This window comes from Neodiprion fabricii, chromosome 4 (assembly GCF_021155785.1).
Source record: "Neodiprion fabricii isolate iyNeoFabr1 chromosome 4, iyNeoFabr1.1, whole genome shotgun sequence".
Lineage (NCBI taxonomy): Eukaryota > Metazoa > Arthropoda > Insecta > Hymenoptera > Diprionidae > Neodiprion > Neodiprion fabricii.
Genome location: NC_060242.1, coordinates 24838882 through 24857275, shown reverse-complemented (window position 1 = coordinate 24857275; position 18394 = coordinate 24838882). Strand labels below are relative to the sequence as shown.

Genomic DNA, 18394 nt, shown 5'->3' with positions numbered 1-18394 from the left:
TGTAAATGATAGATTCGAACCGATGGTATACAGTTGTTTTCTCACGAAGGCAACGATAAATTTCAATGTCGTTTACCGGTGATAATAGTACAGATAAGATTTCTGGAGATGAGTGAAGCCTCAGTGCGAAATTAAACTTTTCAGGATCAGGATCGGGAAGTCTATACCAACTTGACTTGCAGCAGTCCAAGCCTGACTCCTTCCTATTTATTTGCTAATTTTTCATCGCATTTCTTTCGAGTAAATGGATGTTAAGCCTATTTCCAATTTTTTTTTTCTTGTAAGTTTTTGCGATACAAGATCTTCAATCGCAAAGATTTCCGCTAGCAATAATATTTTCAACGTAAAATTAGATTTCCAAAGCTAAAAACTATGTCACGTGGTTTCCTTGATTTCCATTTCACCAAATGATTTCTCAAGGTTCCGGGTAATCTCCAGTGATTTCTTGTTATTTCCCATTATTCTATCCGGTTCGGAAATCAGTAGAAATCACTCGGTAAGCCGGAAATGAACGGAATTACTCCGCGTGACAAGGTATGAATAAATAGAAATCCCCAAAAATCAATGTCGACGCGTTGAAATCGTTAATTCGACTTACAAGCGAATGGCTGCACATACCGAGGTGCAAGTAAAAATTCGGGACAAGCGATTAGGCCGAGTGACAATTGTTATAATCTGTGGTAAAGTGTCCGTATAACACACGAGGTGCGATGGCTGTTCGTGGGTCGGGCGACGGCGCTGAGCTACAACAAAATGCAAATTCCACCCGGAGGATATTCATGCTCTCTGGAATTCAATTTAGCAGTTTGAGAATGTATCTCGACACATTCGAATACCCGACCGCACTTCGCCCCTGCGAACGAACATTACTGCGCGGAGCCCCGACGGGTAATGGAGGTTTACGTATTACGTCCCCCTCTCCGGCTAGATGAAGCCAATTTCCGGATTTTCCCGCCACAAGCATCGCAATGGCTGCTCGGATGTACACCGTGGGCTAAAACTTTTCCGGGAAAGAAGACGGGAAGAGATCGCTCAGGGAGCAAAAGGCGCGCTGGGCTCAAAGTTCCTGACATTCGGCATCTGCGTCCGAAAAGTCGATTTTTGACGACGAAACTTGACGCCGGATTGATTACAGAATAACACAAACTTTTTCTAATTGTCCGATCAGCGGAATTAATTTCGGGCAACCCGATTACGACGGCTGGTAATTGTCAAAGGTCATTCATCTTCCCGCAGCGAGACATCGTGTCTTATTTAAAGTCAGCGAATCCTGTTGCTAACTCACCTTCGTTTTTGCCGTGATCGGTGTTGTACTCGATGACGTCGGTGATCCCTTCGCTTCTCGTTATGACCCAAAGACGACGAGCCCTTGAATTCCTGACACAATGTCACTCACTTTCAAACATTTGTCACAACAGAATAGAGCATCACCTTTAAAACATGTTCGCTGATGTCTAGGAAGTACGATTAGCGGAGTTTGCATTACCGATTCGAGAAATGAATTTGGATAAACTGTGCGCGATAAGAGTTAATCGCAATTATACTTTGTCTAATTATTAGATCACAAAACGTTTCTTTCACTGAACTACCGCGAAATAAATAAAGCAACACTCGGCACAACCGTATTCACATTAGTTAAATCAGCATAGTTAAACCTCAGAAAACTGTTTGGTGAAAAAACTTAGAGGGCTGCTCTGATCGATTTCGACGAATTTACTACCGCGATCTCGTAGAATTTATGCCGTTACCTTATTTCTGCGTCAAATGAGAATAGATTGAAGTGCGTTTGTACGTAATTGCGTACAGAGTGGGACTGTTAAATCCTATCTTTCCTCTGAGATACGTGGGCTTCGATATTCCGAGATATATTTCTACGTCAACGTCGAAATCGATCAGCTCCCCCCCCCCTCCCTCCCACCACCGACGTACGACAACTGACAACGAGATCGAACTCGGGACCATTGGAAGCCTGTATGTAACATTCGAATCGTTATTTACATCGGCCGACGCGTTCCGCGGTTGAGTTAATACTGATGTAACGAGCCTCGACGATGCCAGTCCAAATCCAAACGGCAACAACAACGTTAGGAACTACAGGAGGACTGTGTTTACGCAGACGGAGATTCGTCAAGGTGTAAGGTAAGGTTGTGAAGTGATAAACAGATGTAGAATAACTTGGTTAGCTATGTAGTGGAACACGAGTGATGAAATTTATGAATGGAATCGGAGTGCGAACGAAACACGTATTGCGACGCTTTGTGCTTTTCGTGTAACGTAATATCTACCATTGCGCAACGGTATAAAAAAGGATTGCCGAAAGTATACGTAGAACAGGTGAATCGATAATATAGTCTGAGAATTGTGCGGGTTATGGTTTTCCAAAAATTTCAATTTAACAAAAGATTGAAAAATTGTGTTATCCGTGCACGGAGAGAGGAATAAGGAGGAAAGTGTAGTGTAGTGTGTGCTTTAAATTCGATGTGGGAGACACTTCGCATCACCTGCGAAAGACTTGCTCTGAAAACGTCGTACCTGTCAATATTCGAAAGAAGTTCAATCGTCGAAACACTGTCCCAGATTTGCCAATACCAATTAAGAAGTAGAGCATAATGAAACGAATTGATTCATTTATCATTCATTCGTTGAAAAGAAAGCCAAGTCCCGGATATTTTTAATTGGAAGCTTCGGTGCTCGAGAGGTTAAAAGACCTCAATTAATACGACGCACGACACGCAGCAGATGAGTGCAACCCCTAGTTCTGAGGGCATACAAGTGCGTGTATGTAAGACGTAATGTTAGCAGACATGGACGTGTAACACTTGCGCACAAAGTAAGTATATCGCAAAGAAATGCCGGTCACGTTCGGTACTTTTCGCGTTTTGTGCATCGACGAGCAAAGACGTGCTCGAAAGCCCCCCGAACGTTTTCCGCCGCCCTCTCTGCTCATTTCTAAAGTCTGGAGTCACGCCCGTTACTCGGGTGAGCTTTTCAGAGAGGACGCCGTTATGGAGAGAGATTGAGAAAAAAAGAGAACGGAGTTCATTAAAATATCCCCGGCCTAGTAGTAATTACGGTTTTAATTATTTAAACAAATGCCGGGGCATTCATCAGCTCTTTCGCTACTTCTCGTCAGGACTCATGCCAAATTGCACCAACGAATCAGAATCATTTTATGATTCTCTTTCGCTCGCTTAAACGCGCAACTAATTAACGATCAGTGTCCATTTGCGGATGATTCGTATCGCCAACGGGCATAATTAATATGTAGGTAATACATTTCCGCACGAGGATATAATGTGAAAACGCTTAATGGAGAAACCAACGTGATTACTGAGGATGTGGATATTGGTTTTTCCTTCGAGTAGGCGCTACAAGTTCTGGATTGTTTTAAAAGGTTTATAGTCAAGGTGACGTGTTTGAACATCACAAACGATATTTCATTTACGGACAGTACAACGGTCAGCATATCGAAGTTTAATTTTTCGACAAGATTAGTCAGTTGTCGTAAAATTGATGGAATATTGTTGATCTAATTTGACGTCCTAAAACACTGTTCTATCCGGAAGACATGCCATTTCTATTTAAATGCGGGTATCTTCTTGCTTTTAATTTTTTACCGACTGGTATACAAAATAACGATATGTTTTGTCAAATTTTCTCGAAATCTAGTAAATAGAAAATGTTGACTACATTAAATTTCTTATTTTGTAGACTTGTGTACTGACATAATATCTGTTGCTCATAAATTGACCATGTGAAATGTAGTTTTCAACGTTCAAGCAGCAAACATTGACTACGAATTTTTTTAAACTGTCAGAGTTTGTATCTATGTCCAATAATCAATTTCGGCGACATATTGGTTCCCATGAGTTGTTTGCAATCACTCCATAGGCTTATTTACTCGTTCTTTGTTCCGGTGTCAAGACATTTGTCTAGCTCGAGTTTCGTTCTCAAGCGGTGAGGTGAAGATCTGTATTAGTTTTCGCAGATTTTTATCACGATACACACGTGACGCGATGGCGGCTCCGTTTTAGAGTAACGATGCTTCGACTATGAAACCAGGGTCGAAACTCTTTCGCCCGTTGCTCCTGGGGGCGTGGATTTAAAAAATTCTGTTGACTTATTTACGAGTATGGGGGTAGTATGTGATCCTTTATAAGTTAGCCTGAATGACCACAGGAAGCAACGTTGAAGGTTATCTGAAATGACATCAGTGGAACCCGAGCGCGCGGCCAAAGAGCTTATCTTCCGGGAAAACTATTGTCGGAATCCCTTTTGCGAAAATATTACCTCGTGCAGCGCTTGGAATTTAAAAGGCTGCCCCCCAAACGAGGGTTGGGACTTTTGAAAAATTTATCACTCCGAAGGGGTGTAAACGATAACGGTGTTCGCTCGACAATGCTAAGATATACCACCAGACCTTCATTGTTTTCGCGTGATTAACCATCTTCACCTATCGACGGATCTCTTCTCCAATTGTATTCCATCCCTAGCATAAAATCAAATTCGATAAATACACCGCAGGCAATAATTGTAATCCCTGTATGTTGACGTTCGAGTGGCCATTATTTGCGTATTCGTAAAACGTGAAAATTCGCAAAAAAATCTTTATCACTGTGACTACCAATGCTGTGAATGTGCCTACATGCCGTCGAATATATGTGAAAGTGAAATAGGAAAGCACAAAACCATTGTGAAAAATAAGAATTTTCTGTGTCACATAACGACACTAGGTTTGCTGGATTTGGCGAAGCGGCCGGTGAATAAAAAGCCAAAAACAACCAAAAATCGACACAACGAATCACAGCTCGGTCTCTGGGAAAGAGTTCAGATTTTTAGTGCCACAGCTACGCCAGATATCCTTCTAAATTTCGATTTTTTACGGCTTTGACTGATACGAGTGCAAAAAACGCAGAAAAAAGGTGGAGATTGGCGATAAAAGTGATTGGATTATTTTCAGAGATTCGTATTCGGGGTGGCGAGATTCAATGTTTATTACCCGAACAAATGTTATTTTTTTTTTTTTTAACATGTAAAATCTTCTACGGGTTGAAATTTGAAGCTGTCTGCCATTAAAATAGGTGCGCAAAGTTACTTGACATTATTAAAAAAGTTCTAAAGTTATTAATTCCAGTTGCAAAATCATGTGATCACCTTTAAAATCTTACGAATTCGGTTGAAATGGTATGAAACAGTTATTCAAGACCATGTGTTCGTTCGATCTAACAATAAGTTTCAGTCTTGTCACGTCAAACTTGTAAACAGATTGAACCATGCGGATAAGAATTTCGGATCAAAAAAACTGCGAGGTATAAAGTATAAACTTCGCTTATCGATGTGTGAAATTTTATGAATCCGTATACATAAAAGAATGTTCCTTAATTTAGTACAGATACCATTTTCTGTTCGTACGAGCAACAATACTCGTAGGATTTGACAATGATGGAGAAAACTTATCTTGACTTAATTTATACACGCAGTGTTGTACGCTATATAGCTAATTTTATCCATAGATAATCATCTTGCTTGATTCTGCTCCATCTTTGATCTTATAGAGATAATGTGAGTAAAATTCATCTTGTCATTTTATCTAGACAAATCTACTGTTCATCTTCATTGTTTGTTGCGGTATGGAGATATGATAAACTACTTATCGAAGCACGGGAAAAGCCGTTTGGAGTCAATGCTCTCTGTCATTTTGCTACGGTGAATAATTGAATACAAACATCTTCCTGGAAATAAAACTTTTCACAATCCGTTAAACTGAAATAAGGAAAGAGAGACCTAAAAAAATATGCTTCTGCGTGTGGTAAGAAATATATTTTATAACTTCAACTACATTTCACTTGTTCTCACTAAATATTTCGTTGTTTCAAAAAATCCACACTGTCTAGTTGGTCTCATCAAATCTCTTACTACCTCAACAAATAATATTATTCGTCCCCCGAAGAATTAATTTGCTAAATCACTAATTCTGTTTTCACAAAGTTGATCATCTAAACGAAACTAATTGTAAGTACAATCTTATCTTTCACATATACGTACAAAGCCATGTCCGAAACTATTTTTCATCTTATCCAGTTGAATTTACATGTGAATGATGTTACCTTTATCCAGATAACAATTATGCTATAATCATCTTATAAAACACTGTATACACAAACACACACACACACACACACACACACATAGAAATGTATCATCGTAGAAAATCCTGACGGATAATTCAGCGTCATACCAAGATCATCTTGACAATGAGACATCGCCAAGTTCAAAGCGATGTGTTGGCGAAGCCCGCCGTTTAATCTTCGGCAGTATTCGCTTCGCTTTGAATTTCCAAAATATGGACACGGTCGATGGAGGTTGGTTAAGAGGAGGGTGCGAGGCCCGAGGAGGAGGGAGGGGGGGGGGATGATGAGGCGAAACAGTTTACGGAGACACTGATAACATTCAAATTTTAACCCTCGGCAGGCGAGCGCTTTCCGATGTGCCAACGTGCCAGGCTGCGATAAAGCAGACCGCAGATCAAAGGATGTGTGTAGAGCAGAGAGTTTGGGATGATGTCAAAGGCTCGCTCGCCATGCATTCCGCGTTTGAAAACTTGTGCTTAGTCGTTTATCAGCTCGCTTCGCTACACGCCCGTTACAACATACGTACAGACGAAATGTAAACGTAAAATATATCGTTGTGACGTTCAAACGGATATGGAACTCGTATGCAGTACGTGTATTTGGTGACATTTTTACGCTAAACAGACTGCAAAATGTTTCACCCTTTTTATGTTTTTAATAGTTTTCAAATCGACGTACAAATGACGTAGAAACAATTTTTATTACTTCTTATTTTACGGATATCAGGCTCTCGTCTGCGATGAATAGTAAAATAATTCATGATTTGATACGGATTTCAATTGAATTTGTTTCTAAAAACTATTCAGTTCAACTAAGCATTGGCATTATCTTACATCGTGTTTTAATACCTAATTGTATTGCAGTCTGACCTAACACAGGATTATTTATGCCTCTGTAAATTTTAGTAAAAGATACGGTGTTACAGTTGTGAATCGTTGCAGTTTTCTATTAATCATTTCAATAACATGGGAGCATTTTTTTTTTCAGTTGAACGCTCTAGAAAAAATGTCTCGCGTCACTTTATGATAAGCCTACTCTTTCAAAAGTTATTTAAAATCTTTTGTTGACCGTTGACGTTAAACAACTTTTGATAGAGTAGGTTTATCATAAAATGATAACAGACCTTTTTTTTTAAAGATTTTAATTTCCTACAAAAATACGTTGTAATTTTATCAATACACTAATGCGTTGCCGACTTATAAAATTACAAAGAAAAAAAAAAAATGTCCCACGTTATTTAAATGAGAAATAGAAAATCACGATGATGCACCTCTAAATATTAATAAATATTAAGAGCTGAAACTGCGACAGCATTCCTTTTTCGTCATTTGAAAAAATATTTTGAAGCTGTATTTTGAAAAAAAATTGTACATTTTTTTTTTCTGATAGACGCAAATGTACAAGATGAAAAGCTACGATCACGTGATCCTCCTGAAACAATAGACAATGAGTAATTTAGAAATTCTGACTAATGATTAGACGTCAGTTAGGAATTACAAATTCTGCGTAAGCCAAACCAGTTCCTGGGTACATCTTCCCATAATCTGTCTAATTTGCGCCGGTGATTCCGGTGATTTAGTCACGTTGATCGCTCCGATTCTGGTAGCTACTAATTGGCCCAACTGTCCCCGAATATCGCGAATCGAGAGGATCGCTCATCGTAAACAGACGGAAAAGTCAATGGTTACATGATGGGTAAATTGAACCGAAGTTCGGAAGAGAGGTCGACTTTCACTTGGGAGATATTTTCCCGAAGTATTTTTACTTGCGGAGGATTGGCTAGACCTCGATAAGAAGACGTTTTCTCTCTTCCTTCGTTTAACTCTTCTCACGGCGCTTCAATTCGCGAATGTAATAAATGAATCAATAAAACGGAGTACGAAAGCCTTTCTATTATTTCAACTGGTTATTTTTATTCCACCTAAAAATAACTATTCTTCGAAATAACTGCAGATAGAGACTTATTTCGTTACGTGCGAATTAGAAAGAAGAAAGTCTGATATGGACAACAAGTAGTTAGGAAGGTTATAATGTGATTGGCCTTGCTGTATCTGGCTATATGGTATTACTGTCTAACTATATCAGAATAACTATGGAAAAATGAATTTGTTATGTAAACTGGTCATTTCTATTTCATTCGGGCATAACTTTCTCAAACAAATTAGCCGCAGCAACGCATTTCATTATATACCGTGACATTAAGAGGATGCGGAACATAAGAACCTCTGATTGTATGCAACTCGGGTTACAAGTGGCGGTATGTGAAGTTCCAAGGAAATCCAAGAAATGCATAGCGTATAGTCGACGATGTTAGAATACGATCGGCCTTATTGTCTACCTGTATAAATGTAGGTGGATTTTTATTAAAGTGTATTCTTGAGCGTTTGAAAATCGTCTAAAATCAATCTTAAGACACTTTCTATCACAATGACAACGAGAAGAGATAGAAACGTAAAACAGCACTGATAACGGCGAAACGAAAAACCCTGGCGAGCATCCGGAAATGTGACTTTAATTCAGCGCTAATTCACGAAAGTTGGTCCTCCGCGCGGAAGGATTTGCATAATTCCCGTAAGTGCGATTTCCCGGCATATTGATCGTTTCACGGCTCCCCGAACTGTCCTTTGCCACTCGCCATCCGGCTGCTGCGGGTAACGATTCGCGCGATGCAGTTCTCGCAAGGTTCTCGAACAGCACATCAAACGGATTGCCGGATTTTTTGCATTCCCTTCAATATCCTGCAGCTACATCGCCAAGCAAAATTTCCCGCCTCCCAGTTCCGCTTGAATCCTATCCCGCTTCCGTGTCTGGCTTTGCCACTCACCGCCTTTGCTTTCGGTTTGAATCCTTCATCGTTTATATCTCCCCTTCTTTCCGTGCATCACGGATTGAACATATTTCAATCCTCTTGAAAGAATTTATCCTGTTCGATGCTGTTATCCCAGTTCGACTTTCTCAAAGAATTTCCGATTCCTGCGAACTATCGATGCAGGTGAACATGGAATCCATCATGTACGTCAATTCTCTTGATAAACGTGTAAGTGGATACATTTGAGCGAATCTTAAAGAATTCTTACGTAAAAATGTTGCATTCAAAAAACTACGTCTTTAGATTTTATTTCATACTTACCTCGTAACGTGGAAATATTATTTGAAACGTGCAAAACACGCATTACAAACAAAGCGTAGATACAAATTATCACAGATCTTAAGCTATCAAGTTTTCACCATGCCACTGAGCAACGACGTAAAAACATGGAAATATTATTGACATAATAGACAATCGCTGAATATCACTAAAACTCAGCACTCAGGATGAAGGATACATCCTATTACTGCTGCAAATAAAATTGCTAGAGATATTTTAAACGGTTTGTCCTCTTTTTAGAATTTTCTATTCAGACGGTGCTACCGATTCGTCTTCAATCACATCCGAAGACTCACAATTAACGTGCATTAGGATGGACGTTATTCGGTGTGTTGACGATTTTTTTCTATCGCACCGTCCAAATTCAAAAACAATTCTGTAATTTTTTCAGATACTTATCTCAAGTCGTGCCTTTCGAAATCTGATTTTTTTCCATTTAGATGAAGTGCAATTTGTCTAGATCGCCTGGTACGATGATCTGAATTTTTTCTCAGTTAGTAACACTAATGCCCACTGAAACCTCGCGGCGACAGATTTTTTTGAACATTATTACTCCTACAATAAAATAATATACTCAGAATATGTCCAAAATACGTGTGTTATAAATGACGAAATCCACCCTCTTATAGACACGAATCAGAATTGAGATAAGAATATGAAAAAATTAGAGAATTGTTTTTGATTTATTTACAGTTGATTTGAGAGGCGTGCCAGAAAAAAATTGTCAACACCCTAAATAACGGGCACTCTAGTGTGCATCAATTATTTCAACCTTAATCATTGTTAAGTTTGTTTTGACACAATTTTGCGTTCATTAATGTTACTCGAGAAATGGTTAGCGTATGGATACCATGTAATTTTCCCTACGGTGATATTATTTTCCACTCCCTATATTTTTCTGCCTAACCGCAAAGAACAGCATGGTCGAGTCTAGGAAAGAAAACTCATCTAAAGAGACAGCGAGTCGTTTAAATATTTGCATTTTGAAAACCGGCGATCAGGTACGATTGCAGGGAAATCCCTCAACGCCGTACAATCGGGGACGAATGTTTTCATATTGCATCTGAGAGACGCGAAGCTACGCCCCGTTTTGCGTCTAGAAAAATACGAAAATAGAGATGGCAACGCGTGTATAGGTATAAAGTCAATTTCACCGATTCCTAGGAATTCTGCGTCAAGGTACGAGGGGCAAAGGAAGGAGCTCCGTGAAACGGGGAAAATGTCGTTGGCTGGGTGATGCGAATATTGGCTTCATTTGCACATTTCATTTCATTCGGTCCGTTTCATTCACCAGCGGTTCTCGATTTCACCCCGGTAAAATGGATGGCGTAAAATCGGGTAATACGCACACGTGTGTTGGCAATTAAAAAAAATAAACGTGTCTATAAAAAGTGTTCGTACAGTGGTAGCGTAACAAGTCCAACGGATTTTCAAAGCTGACGTCAAATCTGGAATGAAAAAAATAAATAAAAGGAATTGCAATCACCGTTCGCGCTACGCGCTCCAACTTCACGTGTCCGTTAATTACGTCCATTAATTCTTGCAGGATATAACCAATATTCGTGTTTTCTGAACGTGGTAAAACCATGTTTTACTATTCATATTTTGTTCCGTGCTTCAGAAAATTTTTAGAAAGTTCGCATTCATTTCGGAATATGAATATTTTGTTATTAATTGAACGGGTTGTATCACAACTAAAGGAGTAGTCAATCCAGTGAGTAAAATTGCTAAACTTAGCAGTAATAAATACCCGTGATTGTTTATAAATTGTAACCATCATTTGTATTTTATAAAAAAATTGTTAATCAATCCCGAAAGTTGACCGTGTGGCTTAAAAATTTTGCGTCACGAATAACTCTGAGATCTCACAAACTTGTCAATTCTGCAGAAATTATTATTCCCAAATTATATGGCTTACTACTCAAACATACGATTTTTCCACGAAGCGGTAATAATCGCGAAATGATTATTGACTTTTGAAAAAAAGCGAGAGCAATACGTGCAGCGACACTTTTTCTATTTTCGGCATCGAATTCGTCCGAAGAAAATTGCCAATCCGAGTTCATTTCTCTCTATCTCTACATACATAGATGAAAATAGAACTGAGAAGTAATCCGAGCTGACACGGCGATAAAACTTGGTAAAAAAGTGTATTGGAAATGGACTAAAGTTTGATTAGGTTTGATTGGGTTTCGCGTTTCTACGTCATCGGTTGTAAACACCGTAATTTAACAACCGTGCAGGGGCTTCGCCTTTTCCGAAATTCCGGTTCATTTATCGTTAAGATCCCCGAAGCACTCTACTGCAATTTCCCAGCGCAGAGTTGTATGCTTTGGGGAGCTTCTTGGCTACAATTCGTACTCTGAATTTAACCTGTCTCAAAGATGTTGCAAACCCGACCACTTTTAGCAAGACGGTGTGATATTCGTCGTGAAAACTCTGGTATCGAATATGATGCCTATTTATTCTTTTGAATTAGCTTACTTGGCTTCGAGATAGCACAAAAATGTCGAGGTCCAAGTCTTCAAATATCTAAAGTCAGGATTACTGCCGCATTTGAGGCACGCCAATTTTAGTTGTTAATTTACCTTCTTGGATGAAAAGTTGGCCGAAGAAAAAAAATAAATAAATACGAAATGCCGAACAACGACGCTGTTGAATTTACTGTTGAAGTGTGACCGAAGTAATTCAACCAGTAGATTCTTCACCTAAAACTGAATGTTTTTTAAACGGTAAAAGTGATCTTCATCAAACCACGTAAATCCTTCGATTCGACTAAAAATCAGAATTTGGAACATTGATGAAACAGTTTACACTATCCATTATTTCCTCGTAGTTCTTAAACTGCAAACTAATTGCCAGATTTTGATAAAGATCGACATAGTCTCGAGAAGGTTTTCAGTAAAATCACACATACCGACGATATCATATTAATCGGAAAGAAAAATGATTCGAAAAAATCCACAATCCGTCGATCACGGGACAAATGCTTTCGATGCTTCAACTCTACTTGCCTTCCTTCCTATTGTCTGCACAAGCTTGAATCGAAACGTCCCCATATTGATGGCGAAAATATGCGGAATGGATTCCGTACTCACCGTGCGAATAATCCGCCCTGCATCGTTGCGCACAGGGAAACACAACAACATTCCAGAAATACGATTTCACGGAGTACACGTATCTATCATGAAGGAGTATGTATCGGAGATATTAAAACATCGCCGTGAGAATCATACGTACAAAGAGTATCGGAGGTGCATTTCGCTCCGTCGTTGTATCGCGAGCGATGTATCAAGGTGGATATTTGCGAAAACCACTTCGTCAAACGGGAAACGTATGCATAAATTTATTCGCCGAGTCATGTACGCGCCTCGACCATCCCTGCTGAGGACACGTGGGGGTCTGCATGTGGTCGAGCACAAAGTCGAGGCGAAACCCCGGCTCTCGCACATCGAAGGGATGATGGATCCTTGCTTTTAATCCACCGCCCCGCGCCGTCACTCTTTACTTTATTTCCCCTCCTCCCCTTTCCCTCTGGAACCGCGCCTCGGCGTCCATTCGCATTCATCCCGTCGGCGCAGCCTGCAGCAAAGAACCGAGGAGACCGTCAACGTCACCGGACACCGTTGCCGTCGCCCCCGACCTGCAATAACAAATTCGAGCTCTCCGCTTACTCGAATATCCAATAACGCGAAAATATACCGGCGAGTACTTTTGCCCCTCGGCTTCCCCGTTTCCTCCCTCTTTTTGCCCCATCGAAAGCTCCCTCGCCTTCGGGAACAGAGGGATGCGCGGTCCCGTGTCGTTGACGAGAGAAACGAGCTTCCGTTGTCCCAGTTAGTTGCTTCCCAGTCACTCACGCGGACGAGAAGTCAAGGATCGACGATCTTATTGAGAAAAAAAAAAGATATTCGAAACGGGGAACCCGGTCCGAAAGGAAATTGAATGCTGCTATCGATCCGTGATTCCTTTCAAATTTTATACCTCCTTGTATAGACGCCGTTTCCTTTCACGACTCTTCGACTTCTTGCACAGGCGTATCTTTCACGAATCCTCGAATAGTTGTTCACGGACTTATTTTCGTCGAGTATCAGAGAATCTTATTTTTATACTTACGATATCGACATCAATTTGTCTCGAAACGAAAGTGCACGTATTACGGTGCACATAAACCTGTAGATATCAGGTTCATCATTGTCACGGTATGACCAGATGAAACTTCAAATGATCAAAATTTCACTCGGTATATCAACAACCTGTGACATTGAAACTTTTCTACCGAGACAGCTGTTTCGATCATGAACTTGCACTGTATAACCAAATTGGCTGTTGATCAGCATTGAAAAATCAGCTCTACAATTCTACATTTATTCAATTCTCTGAGACACCAATTTGTCTCAGGATGAAAATTCACCTGCGCAGTCATGAAACAATAGATGTAACTCTCCTTCATCATCACGTTATGACCCGATGAAACTGTTGACGGTAAAAATTTCACAGCATCAACGGGGAAATTCATATATGTATAAAAAACAGCAGTTTCAATCATCAATTGCAGTCACATCAGATAAATATTTCGTTACAACTAAAACATTTGGCACTTTAATTCAACGTTCGAATAATAATTTTTACTTTTATCAATTTCTTTTCTAATGCAGTTTCAAATATAGTGATAATGTTCAGAAACGTTTGATTGTACAGTAACATTTGACCGGTCGAAGTATGGCTAGCTGTATTATTCACCGCTAGTCGCATTCGCGAGTATCGATCAATGAGGGTTCATTAAATCACGTTTGAAAACTAACGTGACGGAAAACTTGCGCATCACTTCTTGTTTCGCAATGAATGTTCGGTAAAAAGTGGAAACCAATGAAGTGAAAATGGCTGTTTCAATTACCACCAACCGGTTTTTACCGGCACCTTTTTTTTTATCCATTCTTCTGCACTTCTTCGCTCACTCTTCTTCCTCTTTCTCCCCAAAACATCTTTTTTTGCGAATATCAGTGTGCAGTTATTCAATGTTGGTACGACAAGTTTCACGGTATCCACATGTCACAGTCTTGCACGAAGGAGCAATCTGCTTTCAAGGCGCATATAAATATTCGACCGTGATGCGGGAATCGATCGAATGGGAATCAGTTAGTTGATCTGGAGGAGGACTGTGGTGGACAGCCATTTGTAACTCAGCAGGATCCTCAGCGCGAGGTTTCGGAGTAAATGAACTAGCCACGATTCCGAGCGGAAATTGAGGGAACCCGCCGATCGCTGAGATCGGGGATTCTTCTTCTCCCTTACGCGAGGCTCATTTCCCATCCCGACCACCCCGCGCTCCATACCCGGAAATAGAGAATAGACGTTTCTATAGGAGATGTGGACCAGCGGGATATTGTGCGGCAGCCAGGATTGGATATCTTCGATTTCCATTCCCGTCGTCTCTGCGGTTTCTCGGGTTAGTCGTCGCATTGGACACGGTTTGGTTTTACTTAGTCTTTCAACCTCTGATGTATGACTAATTTTTCGTTTTTCATGGATAAATACGAGAGTACGTCACTACCGGGTATCTTCGTTGCAAATGACTTTTATGAAAACCGTAATATGCCCCACGTACATTAGGATTTACGTTTCTGTCCTTTAAAAAAAATTTCGATCCGGCTTTCTATACACTGTGTAATACTTGATGTCAATTTTGTGACAAGATAATGCGATTTATGGTTAAATTTCCGAATTGTTGACGAAAATTATTATGCAATTGCTTACAACGGTCAATTTTAACATCAACAATCCTGACGCTAGCTGAAGATAACTAGTTTCAGAAATGGTGTTTTGAGATGATTCTATATCTGCAGTGTTAAGCATTTCAGAATTCCAATGGTGACTGTTGAATAGAACCTCATAAGTAGTCAGATGAGATCGTTTTTCGACGCGTCTGACTGAACTACTTATCCATCTTTCGAAAAATCCAAGCGAAAGAGGAAATTCGCACACGCGTCTCCTACAGAAGTTGACTGACAAATAATAGAACGTAGAGTTCCGAATTCCACAGATCCTAGATCTCGCCGGAGAAGAAACTTCGCAGTACGCAGCGGGTCGTGAAATTGTAGTTCTTCCAGGTAGAAGACAAGGAAGAGAAGAATGTCGGGATGACTAAGATCAAGATATGTGTCGTGGGGCGAAGAATCCACAAAGCTAAAAATCTGGTCACGTCCCAGATAAAAAAGGACCGATATTGAATATTAAATACAAACCGGGATCACTCACATACACGCACACAGTTCGGCAGCTTCTTCCTGACAATACTCGAGGGACCGTAATACCCGGGTCACTTGAGTCTCGGAGCTGACACTTGAGAAACGTCAATCGACACCCTGCACCTGACAAGCGAGTCACTAGATAGTACGATGCACGGGAAAGGTGAGGACTCCAGTCGCGGGGGAATGAGGTGGACAATTTCAAGGTGGGTCGAGCATGGCAACCGACAGAAGTGGACTTCTTTGATCTCCAGGACGCCTGGCATTCTATGGAATTCTTCGCGACGTTGCTTGTAGTGAGTTCCAACAATCGAGGTCACGTAGCCTCTGTCCACGCCTCGGGGCGCCGGATTTTTTCTCATCCTTCGTCTTGTTTCCCCCGAGGTTCTTTTTCTTTTTCTTCTTCTTCTTCTTCTTCTTCTTCTTTTTCTTCTTCATCTTTCTGATTACCGCCAGCTTAATGCCCGACGTTAGCTGGCCGGATTAGGTTTTGCTAAGCTTTCTTTTCATCGGCGCGGCTCACGTTCCGTTCAAATCAAGCCGAAGTCCACGTGTGAAGAGGTGGGAGGGTACGAAACGGTGACCTTAAACTGCGCCACCAAGATAAGACTGGAGAAAAACGACGGATGACGGAAATCTCATTTCCGTTTGTTCGCCGTCTGACCTTTTGGCTCGGAAGCGCCAATTCGGACGAGTTTCAAGGCCACTGTGTGGAGTGGCTCGGCACCCAGTCGACGTGTCGAATCCTGATTCCAGGAACAGTCTGGGTTACATATCTACTTCGACACAACGGAGTGGCCCTCTAATGAAAAGTCAGCAGGGAGAAGCGCGACTGCGGGAAAATTGAAAGCTGCGGTTGACGAGGCAGCAGATTTTCGAATTTTGCTACGAGCTGCGAGAGGGAAATGTGCGTGCCGCACGAACATATCGAACAGATTGTATACCTGTAAGATACTTCCAACGAACTTGCTATGGCTAATTAAATCGGATTACGGATTAGGGTCATCATTAATCTTGATCTCTCTGTCCTGGCATGATCCTTATTCAGGAGCGAAATGGGCTTGTAATCCCTCTGGGCGCCAGGCATCTCCACCCCTAAACGATATATAACAAACCAAACGCACGTGTGAACACTGCAGGGAATTTCCGCACTGGCGTTTTATTTTTCTCGTCTAATTCTCGGCCAAAGGTTCTTCTCTCGTTTTCTTGTTTTTCATGACTTGGTTTACGTCGAGAAAATCGGTCAGAGAATTTACTCATCGTGAAAGTTCTGGAATTGTGGTGTCACGACGGAAATTAACAGTGAGGACGAAAAAAAATTGATCTATTTTGAGACTTTATGCTGTGATTGAATCCCATTTTTTTTACAAGTCAAGCATAAGTTCATAAGACGACGATTTTCATACAAATAGTAGTTGATGAAAACTGATATTTTTATCCATAGCATACGGAGAAAAGAATCAGCATCCGCTGAGATGTCTGATATTTATTTAACCAAGCCAAATACGGGGAAATGGCTGATTGATTTTTTCATGTTACTCCATGTGATGGAAAAAAGACTGCGAGCCGCACAAAAATTTTGTCCGTCGATGAACTAAACCAATTATAGTATAAAAAAGCACTAAATACGAATGGTTTTTAGGTTTAATCCATTTTTAAAATTTTACAGATCCTTTCTTTTTCTGTAGGTATCTTCAATGGTTTTCTATTACTCTAATTACGATATCGAGATTGACTCGAAGCCGGGACAATATTCTTGTGAAAGGCTTGCAATTGTCGTAGCTACCTTCCTCTGACATTTTATCATTGACGTTAGCAGAAATATAACGCGCAAAAACCTTCGAGACTAATACACGACGCGGTAAAACTCTGTTACGTGCATCCGTAAACCATTGGACGCCTGTTTATCTCACGCGGCCCGTTCGCGAATGATCTAAATCCTCATGCTTTCGGAGTTTGACCCTAATTTCGGGTTAAGATTATACCCCTGAGTCAAAGCTCATAATCTGTCATCAGTTCTCATTCCGGCGACCGACATTAAAGTTTCACAAATTTGCACCCACAGTTTGCTTCAATTTTTTAAAACTAATTAGAGCGTAAATTCTCCCTGAGCATATTACTTGTATATGCAATGACAATTTTTCCAAGAGTATGCTGCACGTACACATCAGCTGACCTAACTGTAAGATCTTTGTCCTTTCAGTACTCACCGTTTCCGGATACGACGTAAGGGTGAACAGAGCTCCCGTGGTTACGGGATGCAACGCTGTTTTGTCCTGCACCACACGCGAAGACGTCAAGGAGCATTTGACGGTCACATCTTGGTTCCGGGATGACGCCATCTTACTTCCAGGGAGTACTGACACCGGTGAGTTTGCTGATAAGAGTTGATAGCGGCCTTTCAGATTGGGACGGTATTTGTATACAACTTTATTTTGCTTATTTTGCAAAACTAGAAATGTTCCCGAAGTAAGGTTGGTAACCTGAACTAACTGAAACTCAAGTCTGACGAGGAAAGTACTGATATGTACCTCGTCGATTTTTTATCATTCTGTGACATGTTGCAGATGATCGAAAAATATGAGACACGTATTTTTTCACTAACCAACTTGACCATTTATCGGGTAAAAATCACGCCCCAAGTTTACCCTAGAAAATTAAGGCAAATACATGTATATTATCGTCTGTCGATAGTGAATAATATCCAGTTGATTTTATCAAAAAAAATATTCGTCAATCATCGAAAACGCCTAGAATATCGATTTCTGGAGGTATACTTCAGGGTGGATTTTACACATCGAAAGACTTAATTATAACGTATTCAAATCTAATTTTCTCGTCACCTTTACTGTGGTTGATTTATTTCC

At 40.5% G+C, this 18394-nt stretch overlaps 1 protein-coding gene across 5 annotated transcripts in view; it reads left to right on the top strand.

Moving 5' to 3' along the window:
- Positions 1-18394, top strand: part of LOC124179875 (Down syndrome cell adhesion molecule-like protein Dscam2) — a 180701-nt gene that overhangs the window by 123297 nt on the left and 39010 nt on the right. For all 5 annotated transcript variants that reach the window (XR_006870164.1, XM_046564723.1, XM_046564720.1 and 2 more), the window contains exon 6: positions 17731-17895. Coding sequence is in view for 4 of the 5 variants with exons in the window: in XM_046564723.1 (XP_046420679.1) it covers positions 17731-17895 (165 nt within the window). In the remaining variant the exon portion in view is untranslated. The remainder of the gene's footprint in view (positions 1-17730; positions 17896-18394) is intronic.